This window comes from Coregonus clupeaformis, chromosome 21 (genome assembly GCF_020615455.1).
Source record: "Coregonus clupeaformis isolate EN_2021a chromosome 21, ASM2061545v1, whole genome shotgun sequence".
In the NCBI taxonomy this organism is placed as follows: domain Eukaryota; kingdom Metazoa; phylum Chordata; class Actinopteri; order Salmoniformes; family Salmonidae; genus Coregonus; species Coregonus clupeaformis.
In genome coordinates, this window is record NC_059212.1 from 18,465,759 (window position 1) to 18,483,162 (window position 17,404).

At 42.2% G+C, this 17,404-nt stretch overlaps 1 protein-coding gene across 1 annotated transcript in view; it reads left to right on the forward strand.

Annotated features, from left to right (window-relative positions):
• Positions 1-3,102: 3,102 nt before the first annotated feature.
• Positions 3,103-17,404, forward strand: part of LOC121535280 (potassium voltage-gated channel subfamily H member 2) — a 54,624-nt gene continuing 40,322 nt past the window's right edge. Inside the window, exon 1 of the mRNA XM_041842171.1 lies at positions 3,103-3,348. Within this exon, the coding sequence (XP_041698105.1) occupies positions 3,142-3,348 (207 nt within the window). The 5' untranslated portion in view covers positions 3,103-3,141. The remainder of the gene's footprint in view (positions 3,349-17,404) is intronic.

Consider the following 17,404-nt stretch of genomic DNA (forward strand, 5'->3'; position numbering starts at 1 on the left):
AACATATTGTTTTTGAGTGGATCTTTCCTTTAACTGAACACTGAGAGACCTAGTCAAGAGGTACCTCTTGGCATAATGGTTAAGGTATTGGCTTGACAGTCACTGAACCCAGGTTCAATTCTCGGCCAGGGCTACCCCCAGAACTCACAATATTGGTGTTTGAAGTGGGATGTCGGAAAGGCGTGCACACTTGAGGGACTCGGTATAGGGAAGAGGTACATTTTTGCCACTTAAAAGGAACAAACTTTTAAGATACGAACTGGGTACAGTTATGTACCTATAACTAATGGTACAATGGACACAGGGTACCACTACAGTCACATGCATTTGTACCCCTTTAAGTACAATTCGGTACCTTTTTTTCTAAGAGTGTAGTAATGAAGTAATTGTTTTACTAATGATGTTGGTGCAGTGTGTAATGTAGTCAGAAACCTTTCCCCTTTTCCCTCTGACCTTTCCCCTCTGACCTGCAGCACGTCGGCATAGGTTTCGCCTGCCCTCCGCCCTGCTCCGCTCCCTCAGCAGCAGTAAACAATCCCTGGAGGATGACACCGAGCTGGGCCACCAGCGGGACCTCCCTGCCCTGGGGCATGAGTCTGTAGCCCTGGACAAGCTGCTGTCCCTGCCAGAGCGCCAGCGGCTGCGGGGCACTGGGGTACTACTCTGGAATGAGGACCAGAGGGCCTTGCTGGGAGGTGAGTAGTCCTGTGTGGCTCAGTTGGTAAGAGCATCATGCTAGCAACAACAGGGTTGTGGGTTTTATTCTCACTAGGGTCAATTACAAAAATATATACACTAACTGTAAGTTGCTTTGGATAAAAGCGTCTGCTAAATGGCGTTTATTTTATATGTGTTTATAGGTGACCCTGTCTCTCCCACCGGGGACCCCTCGGATGCCCCTCAAGCCCTGTCCCTGGCCCTGGGATTCTCCCAGTCCTCCCCCAGGCTGCACTGCCTCTGGGTGGACGAGGAGTGTGGCTCCAACTGCAGCGTGATGCCCAGCCGCTCCTATGAGAGCCTCTGCAGCCCGCGGCACGCCTCCTCTGTGGACGGCATCAAGACTCGCAGGGGACGGGCCAGCTGGCACGGGAAGCTCCAGACGCGGCCCAGCAGCACAGTAGAGGGCAAGATGGGGACAGGGGATAGGGGTCATGGGCAGGAGACAGAGATCAGGATGGGGGTGGTGGCAAGGACAAGGACAGGGGCAGGTAGAGGACATGTATGGGACACAAAAAGGAGGTTTAGGGCGGGGTGGCATAACGAAATCTGAGGATTAAAGAACATGTAATTGATTAATGCTTGTCTTACATTAATGTTCCATCTGTTCAATATCTCCTTATACTGTATCATGCAATCAGTACATTCAACTCTTAAGTCACAGGCAATTAAATATCTATCTACAGTACCAGTCAAAAGTTTGGACAAACATTTTAGTCATTTAGCAGACGCTCTCATCCAAAGCGACTTACAGTTAGTGAGTGCATACATTATTTTTATTTTTTCATACTGGTCCCCCGTGGGAAACGAAACCACAATCCTGGCGTTGCAAACACCATGCTCTACCAACTGAGCTACATTCAAGGATTGTTCTTTATTTTTTACTATTTTCTACATTGTAGAATAATAGTGAAGACATCAAAACTATGAAATAACACATATGGAATCATGTAGTAACCAAAAAAGTGTTAAACAAATCAAAACATATTTTAAATTTTAGATTCTTCAAATAGCCACTCTTTGCCTTGATGACAGCTTTGCACACTCTTGGCATTCTCTTCACCTGGAATGCTTTTCCAACAGTCTTGAAGGAGTTCGCACATATGCTGAGCACTTGTTGGCTGCTTTTCCTTCACTCTGCGGTCCGATTCATCCCAAACCATCCCAATTGGGTTGAGGTCGGGGGATTGTGGAGGCCAGGTCATCTGATGCAGCACTCCATCACTCTCCTTCTTGGTCAAATAGCCCTTACACAGCCTGGAGGTGTGTTGGGTCATTGTCCTGTTGAAAAACAAATGATAGTCCCTCTAAGCCCAAACCAGATGGGATGGCGTATCACTGCAGAATGCTGTGGTAGCCATGCTGGTTAAGTGTGCCTTGAATTCTAAATAAATCACAGACAGCATCACCAGCAAAGCACCTCCACACCATAACACCTCCTCCTCCATGCTTTACGGCGGGAACTACACATGCGGAGATCATCCGTTCACCCACACCGTGTCTCACAAAGACACGGCGGTTGGAACCAAAAATCTCCAATTGGACTCCAGACCAAAGGACACATTTTCGCTGGTCTAATGTCTATTGCTCGTGTTTCTTAGCCCAAGCAGGTCTCTTCTTCTTATTGCTGTCCTTTAGTAGTGCTTGCTTTGCAGCAATTCGACCATGAAGGTCTTATTCACACAGTCCCCTCTGAAGAGTTGAGATGTGTCTGTGACTTGAACTCTGTGAAGCAGTTATTTGGGCTGCAATTTCTGAGGCTGGTAACTCTAATGAACTTATCCTCTGCAGCAGAGGTAACTCTGGGTCTTCCATTCCGGTGGCGGTCCTCATGAGAGCCAGTTTCATCATAGCGCTTGATGGTTTTTGCGACTGCACTTGAAGAAACTTTCAAAGTTCTTGAAATGTTCTGTATTGACTGACCTTCATGTCTTGAAGTAATGATGCACTGACGTTTCTCTTTGCTTATTTGAGCTGTTCTTGCCATAATATGGACTTGGTCTTTTACCAAATAGGGCTTTCTTCTGTATACCACCCCTACCTTGTCACAACTCAACTGATTGGCTCAAATGCATTAAGAAGGAAAGAAATTCCACAAATTAACTTTTGAGAAGGCACACCTGTTAATTGAAATGCATTCCAGGTGACTACCTCATGAAGCTGGTTGAGAGAATGCCAAGAATGTGCAAAGCTGTCATCAAGGCAAAGGGTGGCTATTTGAAGAATCTCAAATATAAAATATATTTTGATTTATTTAACACTTTTTTGGTTACTACATGATTCCATACGTGTTATTTTATAGTTTTGACGTCTTCACTATTATTCTACAATGTAAAAAATAGTACAAATAAAGAAAAACCCTTGAATGAGTAGGTGTGTCCAAACTTTTGACTGGTAGTGTATATTTATTCCTTCCCAGGCGGAATGAAGTCCAGTCTGCGTAATGTTACATCTGACTCCACGTCTGACCCCAACCTCATCCGCTTCCGGACCTTAAGTCATGCGACACAGCTCAACCCACTGGACAACAGGCCGGACCCCCTGGTGGCCCTCTCGTCTGCGGAGATTGACATCATCGCCCCCTGTAAACTGATGGACCGCACACACGGGGTCACTAAGAAAGTCACTCAGGTTAGTCGCTGCTCTTCTCTTACTAGTGGATGTGTATTGATGGGATGACACTATTTCATGACAAACTGCAGTATTGAGAGGCTTTCACAGACACCTTGCTCCTTATGTAGTCTGCCATTGCAGTATCTGTCCTGAGGGTGGCAACACTATCCAGATAGTTTTGCTCTAAATTCAGTCGCTGCTGGTAAACTTGTCACTGTAGAGTACAGAGCTTGACGGAAATGACTGCATGGTTATATTGCAAAATATAGAGTCGAATGCTTTTGTATTGTGCCTCAATAAGCTTATCAACTAATTTAAGTGATTTTGCTGAACTAAATCACCTCACAAAGTGCTCAGGTCTAAACCAAAAGGCCTGCAAACTCTCACACACACTATCTACCAGCATCATTCTAGGACTAGGAGTGAAGATGCAGCTCAGAGCATCTCCAATTTGAAATGCAAGCATTTCCGTTTCTTTCAACACTAGTGTTTCTTGTTCAAACACTTCAGGCGGTTGGACAGAGCTGAAGCGATATTATACACAGTGGAGCAGCCCAGTAACACACTGTAGCAGGCCAGCAGCCCACCACGCCACCTGAGAGGAGTTTTATTAATTCTGCCTAATGGACCGGACAGCTATGGAGGGGGAGACATGAGGAGGTTCACTAGTCATGGGGCCTTTTCTCATTTGGGAAAAAGTCTCCTCCGTTCTCTCTCCCCTGTGACCCGGAAGCCGATAAGTGGTTGAGTGGTCGAGGAAATGTCAATTCGTTAGTAGGCAAACTGAAGAGCGTCCATGGCCTTTTCTCAATTGGTTTGCTCAACTCCTTCGTCCCCTCTCTTCCGTTGTCTGGCCTCGTTTTGAAAAAGGTCAAAGGTAATCTAGGAGAGGCGGCAAGGAGAGGGAAAGTGGACAAAAATGCACTTGTATGAAATTAGACTCTCCTTCTCCAACCGCACTTCAGGCAAAGGGAGATACCTAGTCAGTTGTACAACTGAAATGTGTCTTCTGCATTTAACCTCTGAATCAGAGAGGTATGGGGGGCTGCCTTAATCGACATCATCGGGGAACAGTGGGTTAACTGCCTTGCTCAGGGGCAGAACGACTGATTTCTTTACCTTGTCAGCTCAGGGATTCGATCCAGCAACTTTTCGGTTCCTGGCCCAACACTCCTACCCGCCAGGCTACCTGCCACCCCAAATGACATTTACAGGGTGGAATCCTAAAATATATGTATAAAGTGATAAAAACATAACTTAGCTAGTTGTGCAAGACATTTTATAGATAAAAGGATAAGTAGCATTTCGTTTTTAAAATGTTTGAATGCTTTGAGAAAACAGTTGCTGATTCAAAGGGTGTGTGGCAGATTTCAAAGCTTTTCTGCGAAGGACTAAGGTAGGATACGCTTGTACTTCCTCGCCAACAGGAGGCTATCGAGGAGTGGAGGACTACTAATGTATTGACACTCAACCACTTATTGTTTTCCGGGTCACAGAGGAGAAAGGACGGAGGAGAGATGGCGGAGGACAGACTTGACCAAATGAGAAAAGGCCCTCCGCTCCTCGATAGCCACTTTTCATTGAGGATAGTCATGTATATCCTACCTGAGTACTTTGCGGAAGTGTTTTGAAATCTGCCACACCCCCTTTGAATCAGCTTTTGTTTTGTCGGAGGAGAAAGCATGCACACATTTAAAAACAATATGCTACTTATCGTTTTATCTATAAAATGTTGTGCACAACTAACTTAATTTGTTTTGATCACTTTACACATTTATTTGGGGATCCACACCTGTAAACTTCATTTGCCTGATGACACGTGAGTAGAGAAGCAGAGTCTCATTTCATACAAGCCATGTTCCCTCCTTTCCGCCGCTCCCTGATTACCCTTTATCTTTTTCAAAAGGAGGCGAGAGAGTACGGAGGAGAGAGGATGCAGGAGGTGAGACAATCCAATTGAGAAAAGGCCCTGGGCGTATTGCCTAATACATCAGACTGTTACCATGGTTGCCCCATGGATATTCACTCAAGTCACGCTGACCTCTCACCATTACCAATAACAGGGAAGGTTGGCATGTCTTGGGGGTATGATCTTTGACCCTCTGTAACTTTCATAATTATTCACGATTCTTTCAGAATTATCCATAATCATGGTAGCATCGACATTAATGTAGAAGTGCTTAGAAACTTATTGACAATAAAAGTGTCTCCAAAATGACACAATACATTATTTACCATTCATTTCTATTGGGCACAAAATCATCTGAAAACAGAACCAAAATTAACTGCAAATGCATCCAATAAGTTTGTAGAGTCACAAGCTTGATGTAGTCCTTGCATGCTAGGAATATGGGACCAAATACTAAACTTTTGACTACTTTATTTCTAAGAATCTTTAGGGGTGTCAATAATTTTGACCCCTACCTTTTTGAGGAAAAAAATATTCCTTGTTAAACAAAATCTTTTTTTCTGAGCAGTTGTATTAGTATAAAATAATATAATTTTCAACAAAAAAATAGAATAGAATATAGCTCAGTATTTGAATTATTTACACTATATAATCAAAAGTATATGGACATCCCTTCAAATTAGTGGATTCGGCTATTTCAGTCACACCCGTTGCTGACAGGAGTATAAAATCGAGCACACAGCCATGCAATCTCCATAGACAAACAGTGGCAGTAGAATGGCCTTAGTGAAGAGCTCAGTAACTTTCAACATGGCACCGTCATAGGATGCCACCTTTCCAACAAATCAGTTTGTCAAATTTCTGCCCCGATCAACTATAAGTGCTGTTATTGTGGAAACGTCTTGGAGCAACAACAGCTCAGCTGCGAAGTGGTAGGCCACACAAGTTCACAGAATGGGAACGCCGAATGCTGAAGCGCGTAGTGCATAAAAATCGCCTGTCCTCGGTTGCAACACTAACTACCGAGCAGTGGAAACGCATTATCTGGAGTGATGAATCATGCTTCACCATCTGGCAGTCCGACGGACAAATCTGGGTTTGGCGTATGGCAGGAGATTGCTACTAGCCCGAATGCATAGTGCCAACTGTAAAGTTTGGTGGAGGAGGAATAATGGTCTGGGGCTGTTTTTCATGGTTCGGGCTAGGCCCCTTAGTTCCAGTGAAGGGAAATCTTAACGCTACAGCATACAATTATGTTGTAGACTATTCTGTTCTTCCAACTTTGTGGCAACAGTTTGGGGAAGGCCCTTTCCTGTTTCAGCATGACAATGCCCACGTGCACAAAGCGAGGTCCATATAGAAATGGTTTGTCGAGATCGTTGTGGAAGAACATGACTGGCCTGCACAGAGCCCTGACCTCAACCCCATCGAACACCTTTGGGATTAATTAGAATGCCGACTGCGAGCCAGGCCAATCGCCCAACATCAGTGCCCGTCCTCTTAATGCTCTTGTGGCTGAATGGATGCAAGTCCCCGCAGCAATGTTCCAACATCTAGTGGAAAGCCTTCCCAGAAGTGTGGAGGCTGTTATAGCAGCAAAGGGGGGACCAACCCCATATTAATGCCCATGGTTTTGGAATGAGGTGTTCGACGAGGACGTGTCCACATACTTTTGGTCATGTAGTGTATTTCATACAGTCATTATTGCTTATCTTTATCAAGGGTGTCAATAATTTTAGACCCCACTGTACATCTACCTCTGTGCCAAATGTGGTGCTTTTATCACAAAGCACTATTGAGTCAACATTTTTAGCATTTTCAGCACCACTAGTATACAAAAGAGAGATTTTTTATTCCTCCATATTAACACAGAAATCATGGTAAATTGTGTTTTTATTGTTGGTCATTAGTTGCTTGACAATGTCCTTAAATTTCAGAAGGATTTCTACCCCTTTTGGCGCTTTCAGGGTTAAACAGAGGATCCCGATGGAAAACCTCTCCTGCTTCTTACTTACACCTCCCCCTCAACTGACTCAAGTTGCCCCAGATCTATGAAGAAAACACATGGAACCTGCATTACTCATAATGCCGGATGTTGTTTGTTGTAATTTTTTATAGTGTATGTAGAATAGTGTATGTAGAAAGCACGAATCACATACAGTGCTGTGAAAAAGTATTTACCCCCTTTATAATTTTCTCTGCTTTTACATATTTTTTATACTGAATGTTATCATACCTTCAACCAAAACCTAATATTAGATAAAGGGAACCTGAGTGAACAAATAACACAACAATTACATACTTATTTCATTTACGAGATGGGTCCCATTATGGACGAGATGGGTCCCGTTATGTCTGGCGAAAACCAAACACTGCATTCCACAGTAAGAACCTCATATCAACAGTCAAGCATGGTGATGGTAGTGTGATGGTTTGGGGATGCTTTTCTGCCTCAGGACCTGGACGACTAGCCTTAATAGAAGGAACCATGAATTCTGCTCTGTATCAGAGAATTCTACAGGAGAATGTCAGACCATCCATCTGTGAGCTGAAGCTGAAGAGTAGCTGGGTCATGCAGCAAGACAATGATCCAAAACACACAATCAAGTCTACATGAAAATGGTTAAAAAGCAACATATTTGAAGTTTTGGAATGGCCTAGTCAAAGTCCAGACCTGATCCCAATTGAGATGTTGTGGCTGGATTTGAAACGAGCCGTTCATACTTGAAAACCCACAAATGTCGCCGAGTTAAAGCAGTTCTGCATGCAAGAGTGGGCCAAAATTCTTCCACAGTGATGATGTGAGAGACTGATCAACAACTACAACCAGTTATTGAGTGTAAGGGGGCAATTACTTTTTCACACAGGGGAATTGGGTGTTGCATAACTTTGTTAGTTAAATAAAATAAAATAAATTGTTGTTATTTGCAAACTCAGGTTCCCTTTACCTAATTAAGTTTTGGTTGAAGATCTGATGACATTCAGTATCAAAAATAGAGAAAATCAGAAAGGGGGCAAATACTTTTTCACGGCACTGTATGTATTTTAGCTTGTTCTGTTGGTCTTTAGGTAGTCTCTTGTGACAGCCGAGCAGCTGATTTGGTTCTGGGTGCTAAGATGAGTCTGTAGGAAATGTTATAAAACCATATTGTTTTGTCTGGAGCTCGTTATTTTTCACACAGTGTCCTCGGCGTGGGAGCAGTGTTCTAGGCTGTATGAGTAACTGAGGTGTTAGGACACCCGGGACACACAAATACAACCTCCAATCACACAGCGCTCCAATCAGAGTCACTGTGAGTCACCTATCTGTCTGGAGTTCACTGATTGTTCTGCCAACTTCAGTCTCAACTACAGTACCTTGCAAAGGTATTCATCCCCCTTGGCGTTTTTCCTATTTTGTTGCATTACAACCTGCAATTTAAATGGATTTTTATTTGGATTTCATGTAATGGACATACACAAAATAGTCAAAATTGGTGAAGTGAAATAAAAAAAATAACTTGTTTAAAAAAATGCTAAAAAATAAATAACGGAAAAGTGGTGCGTGCGTATGTATTCACCCCCTTTGCTATGAAGCCCCTAAATAAGATCTGGTGCAACCAATTACCTTCAGAAGTCACATAATTAGTTAAATAAAGTCCACCTGTGTGCAATTTAAGTGTCACATGAACTGTTCTGAAAGGCCCCAGAGTCTGCAACACCACTAAGCAAGGGGCACCACCAAGCAAGTAGCACCATGTAGACCAAGAGCTCTCCAAACAGGTCTGGGACAAAGTTGTGGAGAAGTACAGATCAGGGTTGGGTTATAAATAAATAACATCCCACAGAGCACCATTAAATCCATTATTAAAAAATTGAAAGAATAACCAAAACTCACGAACCAGGCAAGGAGGGCATTAATCAGAGAGGCAACAAAGACACCAAAGATAACCCTGAAGGAGCTGCAAAGCTCCACAGCGGAGATTGGAATATCTGTCCATAGGACCACTTTAAGCCGTACACTCCACAGATCTGGGCTTTACTGAAGAGTGTGGGGATGTTTCTCATCGGCAGCGACTGGGAAACTGGTCAGAATTGAAGGAATGATGGATGGTGCTAAATATAGGGAAATTCTTGAGGGAAACCTGTCTTCCAGAGATTTGAGACTGGGACGGAGGTTCAACTTCCAGCAGGACAATGACCCTAAGCATACTGATAAAGCAACACCTGAGTGGTTTAAGGGGAAACATTTAAATGTCATGGAATGGCCTAGTCAAAGCCCAGACCTCAATCCAATTGAGAATATGTGGTATGACTTAAAGATTGCTGTACACCAGCAGAACCCATCCAACTTGAAGGAGCTGGAGCAGTTTTGCCTTGAAGAATGGGCAAAAATCCCAGTGGCTAGATGTGCCAAGGTTATAGAGACATACCCCAAGAAACATGCAGCTGTAATTGCTGCAAAAGGTGGCTCTACAAAGTATTGACTTTTTTTTTTGGGGGGGTGAATAGTTATGCAGGCTCAAAAATATTTTGCATCTTCAAAGTGGTAGGCATGTTGTGTAAATCAAATGATACAAACCCCCCAAAAAATCCATTTTAATTGCAGGTTGTAAGGCAACAAAATAGGAAAAATGCCAAGGGGGGTGAATACTTTCTCAAGCCACTGTACAGCTTCTCTATGTTTGAATTAACTTAGAAAGGACTTAGCAAACTAAAATGGAAACCTCCAGGTCTTCAGGGATGTTTAGCAGGACTTCAGCAGGACAGTAGTTCACGTTTACCTCAAGCTCATGAATCATACTTTTTTTTTTACTATACTAGATAAAAGACACAAGAACAGTGTTGACTGGAGTAGAATATGCTTAGTCTCAACATATAGTAAATCTATTAAAGGCAGTGAAACACTGCTTGTAAAACTATGCCGGTGACACTGCTGTTGCATAGACACAGAAACACAGGGAATCCCTCCCTATAGCCCCAGAGTCTCATATATGGATGGGATAACAGTTCTCCCATTACATCAACATTGAGCTAGATCTAGCTTACCTATGCAGGCCATACTCAATTAATTGTTAGCATCATTCACTAACCCAGCCCTCACCCATCCTCAATTAATTGTTAGTGTCATACGCTTACCCAGTTCTCCTCTCCCATCCATATTCAGAGTGGGGCTTATTATCCCAGTGAGGCAGAACAGAACAGCCTGGCTGGAGTTATAAGTCAGTGAGACAGTCCATGGTCATACAGATAAGTAATACTGTACTGCCTGAGCTGTGCTGGGAGCTTGTTTACTACAGCAAACCTTAATTAGGTCTAGGGTCAGCTGAGGAGTATGCATGCATATAATTATTTACACACTGCAGTGCACAGCAAAGCTCTGGTATGTTACTGTGGATGGATAGATTTACTGTACACAGCACGGAAATGTGAGCTGATTGTAATTCAGAATTGGCTAATATTTGTTTTACTTGATGAAAACTCAAGGCAATTATCAAATTATCAAAGATGTTTTTGGATACTATATCATGTACAATAAAGGACAACCTTGTCGTCTCTTCGAGTGTCCCCCAAAGTTGGAATGTTTTGCTTAGGGCTAATGGTCAGACCCATTTGAATACAGGTAATGGATGGAGGACGCACATACAGTGGGGAAAAAAAGTATTTAGTCAGCCACCAATTGTGCAAGTTCTCCCACTTAAAAAGATTAGAGAGGCCTGTAATTTTCATCATAGGTACACGTCAACTATGACAGACAAATTGAGAAAAAAAATCCAGAAAATCACATTGTAAGATTTTAAATGAATTGATTTGCAAATTATGGTGGAAAATAAGTATTTGGTCACCTACAAACAAGCAAGATTTCTGGCTCTCACAGACCTGTAACTTCTTCTTTAAGAGGCTCCTCTGTCCTCCACTCGTTACCTGTATTAATGGCACCTGTTTGAACTTGTTATCAGTCTAAAAGACACCTGTCCACAACCTCAAACAGTCACACTCCAAACTCCACTATGGCCAAGACCAAAGAGCTGACAAAGGACACCAGAAACAACATTGTAGACCTGCACCAGGCTGGGAAGACTGAATCTGCAATAGGTAAGCAGCTTGGTTTGAAGAAATCAACTGTGGGAGCAATTATTAGGAAATGGAAGACATACAAGACCACTGATCATCTCCCTCGATCTGGGGCTCCACGCAAGATCTCACCCCGTGGGGTCAAAATGATTACAAGAACGGTGAGCAAAAATCCCAGAACCACACGGGGGGACCTAGTGAATGACCTGCAGAGAGCTGGGACCAAAGTAACAAAGCCTACCATCAGTAACACACTACGCCGCCAGGGACTCAAATCCTGCAGTGCCAGACGTGTCCCCCTGCTTAAGCCAGTACATGTCCAGGCCCGTCTGAAGTTTGCTAGAGTGCATTTGGATGATCCAGAAGAGGATGGGGAGAATGTCATATGGTCAGATGAAACCAAAATAGAACTTTTTGGTAAAAACTCAACTCGTCGTGTTTGGAGGACAAAGAATGCTGAGTTGCATCCAAAGAACACCATACCTACTGTGAAGCATGGGGGTGGAAACATCATGCTTTAGGGCTGTTTTTCTGCAAAGGGACCAGGACGACTGATACATGTAAGGGAAAGAATGAATGGGGCCATGTATCGTGAGATTTTAAGTGAAAACTTCCTTCCATCAGCAAGGGCATTGAAGATGAAACGTGGCTGGGTCTTTCAGCATGACAATGATCCCAAATACACCGCCCGGGCAACGAAGGAGTGGCTTCGTAAGAAGCATTTCAAGGTCCTGGAGTGGCCTAGCCAGTCTCCAGATCTCAACCCCATAGAAAATCTTTGGAGGGAGTTGAAAGTCTGTGTTGCCCAGCGACAGCCCCAAAACATCACTGCTCTAGAGGAGATCTGCATGGAGGAATGGGCCAAAATACCAGCAACAGTGTGTGAAAACCTTGTGAAGACTTACAGAAAACGTTTGACCTGTGTCATTGCCAACAAAGGGTATATAACAAAGTATTGAGAAACTTTTGTTATTGACCAAATACTTATTTTCCACCATAATTTGCAAATAAATTCATTTAAAATCTTACAATGTGATTTTCTGGATTTTCTTTTCTCATTTTGTCTGTCATAGTTGACGTGTACCTATGATGAAAATTACAGGCCTCTCTCATCTTTTTAAGTGGGAGAACTTGCACAATTGGTGGCTGACTAAATACTTTTTTCCCCCACTGTATACAGTGGGGTCCATAATTATTGGGACCCTTGATAAAGATTAACAAAAATGACTGTATAAAATAAATAATACAAATACTGTGCTATATTGTATTTAAAAAAAAGTCCAGTGACTGAGCTGGCCATTGCAAAATATAGATTTTGTGGTAAATTAACCATTTCTTAGTGGATTTCGATGTGTGCTTGGGGTTATTGTCTTGCTGGAAGATCCACTTGCGGACAAGTTTCAGCTTCCTGTGCCAGGCAACCAGGTTTTTGGCTAAAATGTCCTAGTACTTGGTAAAGTTAATGATGTCATTGACCTTAAGAAGGGCCACCAGGCTGGTGTCATAGACTAGACGTAACATAGTAAACAAAAATCCGGGACACTCAGCAAGACAATAACCCCAAGCACACATCAAAATCCACTAAGAAATGGCTAATACCTTTTTTGGAGCATACAATATAGCTCGGTATTTGAATTATTTATTTTATACAGTCATTTCCCCTCATCTTTATCATGGTTGTCAATAATTTTAGACCCCACTGTATCTGTTTTACCTTTTAGAAATGAGGGGACTAGATACAGTGCCTTCAGATACAGTGCCTTCAGAAAGGATTCACAACCCTTGACTTTTTCCACATGTTGTTGTGTTACAAAGTGGGATGAAAATGGATTTAACTGTTATTTTCTGTCAACGATCTACACAAAATACTCTGTAATGTAAAAGTAGAATAACAATTCTAACTCTTTTTTTACTTTATGGAAAATAAATCCCAAATATACAGTATCTTGATTAGATGTGTATTCAACCCCCTGAGTCAATACATGTTAGAATCACCTTTGGCAGCGATTGCAGCTGTGAGTCTTTCTGGGTAAGTCTCTAAGAGCTTTGCACTGCTGGATTGTACAATATTTGCCCATTATTATTAAAAAAATTCTTCAAGCTCTGTCAAGTTGGTTGTTGATCATTGCTAGACAGCCATTTTCAAGTCTTGCCATAGATTTCCAATACTATTTAATTCAAATCTGTAACTATGCCACTCAGGAACATTCAATGTCGTCTTGGTAAGCAACTCCAGTGTATATTTGGCCTTGTGTTTTAGGTAATTATCCTGCTGAAAGTTGAATTTGTCTCCCAGTGTCTGTTGGAAAGTCTTCCTCTAGGATTTTGCCTGTGCTTACATCTATTCTGTTTCTTTTTATCCTAAAAAACTCCCTAGTCCTTGCCGATGATAAGCATACCCATAACATGATGCAGCCACCACGATGCTTGAAAATATGAAGAGTAGTACTTAGTGATGTGTTGTGTTGAATTCGCTTTGTATTCAGGACAAAAAGTTAATTTCTTTGCCACTTTTTTTGCAGTATTACTTTAGTGCCTTATTGCAAACAGGATGCATGTTTTGGAATATTTGTTATTCTGTACAGGTTTCCTTCTTTTCACTCTGTAATTTATGTTAGTATTGTGGAGTAACTACAATGTTGTTGATCCCTCCTCAGTTATATCCTATCACAGCCATTAAACTGTGTAACTGTTTTAAAATCACCATTGGCCTCATGGTGAAATCCCTGAGCGGTTTCCTTCCTCTCGGGCAACTGAGTTAGGAAGGGCGCCTGTATCTTTGTAGTTACTGGGTGTATTGATACACCACCCAAAGTGTAATTAATAACTGCACCATGCTCATATATTCAATGTCTGCTTTTTTTTCTACCAGTAGGTGCCCTTCTTTGCGAACCTTTGTGGTTGAATCTGTGCTTGAAATTCACTGCTCGACTGAGGGACCTTACAGATAATTGTATGTGTTGGGTACAGAGATGGGGTAGTCATTTAAAAATCATGTTAAACACTATTATTGCACACAAAGTGAGTCCATGCAATGTATTATGTGACTTGTTAAGCTCATTCTTACCCCTGAACTTATTTAGGCTTGCCATAACAAAATGGTTGAATACTTATTGACTCAAGACATTTCAGCTTTTCATTTTGAATTCATTTGTAAACATTTCTAAAAACATAATTCCACTTTGACATTATGGGGTATTGTGTGTAGATCAGTGACACCAAATCTTAAATTCGAGCTGTAACACAACAATATGTGGAAAAAGTTAAGGGGTGTGAATACTTTCTGATGGCACTGTAAGTATTTGGACAAATTAACTTAAAGTTTATTATAGTAGTCAAACGTTTAGTATTTGGTCCCATATTCCTGGCACTAAATACAGCTTGTGACTCTACACTCGTTGAATGCATTTGCAGTTTGTTTTGATTGTGTTTCAGATTATATTTTGCCCAATAGGAACTGAATGGTGAATAATGTATTGTCTCATTTTGGAGTCACTTTTATTGTGAGTAAGAAAAAAATATGTTTCTGAACACTTCTCCATTCAGCCACAACGAGCATTAGTGAGGACGGGCACTGATGTTGGGCGATTAGGCTTGGCTCGCAGTTGGCGTTCCAATTCATCCCAAAGGTGTTCGATGGGGTTGAGGTCAGGGCTCTGTGCAGGCCAGTCAAGTTCTTCCACAATGATCTCGACAAAACATTTCTATTTCTGTATAGACCTCGCTTTGTGCACGGGGGCATTGTCATGCTGAAACAGGAAAGGGTCTTCCCTAAACTGTTGCCACAAAGTTGGAAGCACAGAATCATTTAGAATGTCATTGTATTCTGTAGCATTAAGATTTCCCTTCAGTGGAACTAAAGGGCCTAGCCCGAACCATGAAAAACAGCCCCAGACCATTAGTCCTCCTCCACCAAACTTTACAGTTGGCACTATGCATTGGAGCAGGTAGCGTTCTCCTGGCATCCGCCAAACCCAGATTCGTCCGTCGGACTGCAAGATGGTGAAGTATGATTCATCACTCCAGAAAACGGGTTTCCACTGCTCCAGAGTCCAATGGCGGCAAGCTTTACCCCACTCTATGTGCTTCAGCACTCAGTGTCCTGTTTTGTGAGCTTGTGTGGCCTACCACTTCGCGGCTGAACCGTTGTTGCTCCTAGACGTTTCAACTTCACAATAACAGCACTTACATTTGACCGGGGCAGCTCTATCAGGGCAGAAATGTGACAAACTGACTTGTTGGAAAGGTGGCATCCTATGACGGTGCCACATTGAAAGTCACTGAGCTCTTCAGTAAGGCCATTCTACTGCCAATGTTTGTCTATGGATATTGAATGGCTGTGTGCTCGATTTTATACACCTGTCAGCAAAGGGTGTGGCTAAAATAGCCGAATCCACTCATTTGAAGGGGTGTCTACATACTTTTGTATATATAGTATATGTATGAAAATACCCATTGTGGTGGCAGCATCATGCTATTGGGATGCTTTTCAGTGGCAGGGACTGGGAGACTAGTAAGGATAGAGGGAACAATGAATGGAGTCAAATACAAGCAAATCCTTGATGAGAACCTGCTTCAGAGTGCAAATGACCTTAGACTGGGGCTGAAGATTTATGTTCCAACAGGAAAAGAACCCCAAGCATACAGTCAAAGGAATGCTGGAATGGCTTCAGAACAAGAATGTGAAAGTCCTTGAGTGGCCCAGCCAAAGCCCAGACTTGAATCCCATTGAAAATCTGTGCAAAGACTTGAAGATTGCTGTTCACCGCTACCCGTCTGACTTAACAGAGCTTGAGAAAATCTGCAAGGAAGAATGGAAGAAAATCTCCAAATTCAGATGTGCAAAGCTGATACAGACATATCCAAGACAACTCAAAGCTGTAATTGCTGCCAAAGGTGCTTCTACAAAGTATTGACTCAAGGGTGTGTATACTTACAGTTGAAGTCGGAAGTTTACATACACCTTAGCCAAATACATTTAAACTCAGTTTTTCACAATTCCTGACATTTAATCCTAGTAAAAATTCCCTGTCTTCGGTCAGTTAGGATCACCACTTTATTTTAAGAATGTGAAATGTCAGAATAATAGTAGAGAGAATGATTTATTTAAGCTTTTATTACTTTCATCACATTCCCAGTGGGTCAGAAGTTTACATACACTCAATTAGTATTTGGGAGCATTGCCTTTAAATTGTTTAACTCAGGTCAAACGTTTCGGGTAGCCTTCCACAAGCTTCCCACAATAAGTTAGGTGAATTTTTGGCCAATTCCTCCTGACAGAGCTGGTGTAACTGAGTCAGGTTTGTAGGCCTCCACGCTTTTTCAGTTCTGCCCACAAATTTCCTATAGGATTGAGGTCACTCCAATACCTTGACTTTGTTGTCCTTAAGCCATTTTGCCACAACTTTGGAAGTATGCTTGGGGTCATTGGAAGACCCATTTGCGACCAAGCTTTAACTTCCTGACTGATGTCTTGAGAGGTTGCTTCAATATATCCACATAATTTTCCTTCCTCATGATGCCATCTATTTTGTGAAGTGCACCAGTCCCTCCTGCAGAAAATCACCCCCACAGCATGATGCTGCCACCCCTGTGCTTCACGGTTGGGATGGTGTTCTTCGGCTTGCAAGCAACCCCCTTTTTCCTCCAAACATAACGATGGTCATTATGGTCAAACAGTTCTATTTTTGTTTCATCAGACCAGAGGAAATTTCTCCAAAAAGTACGATCTTTGTCCCCATGTGCAGTTGCAAACCGTAGTCTGGCTTTTTATGCGGTTTTGGAGCAGTGGCTTCTTCCTTGCTGAGCGGCCTTTCAGGTTATGTCGATATAGGACTTGTTTTACTGTGGATATAGATACATTTGTACCTGTTTCCTCCAGCATCTTCACAAGATCCTTTGCTGTTGTTCTGGGATTGATTTGCATGTAAACTTGTATGTAAACTTCTGACCCAGTGAATTATAAGTGAAATAATCTGTCTGTAAACAATTGTTGGAAAAATTACTTGTGTCATGCACAAAGTAGATGTCGTAACCGACTTGCCAAAACTATAGTTTGTTAACAAAAAATGTGTGGAGTGGTTGAAAAACTAAGTTTTAATGACGCCAACC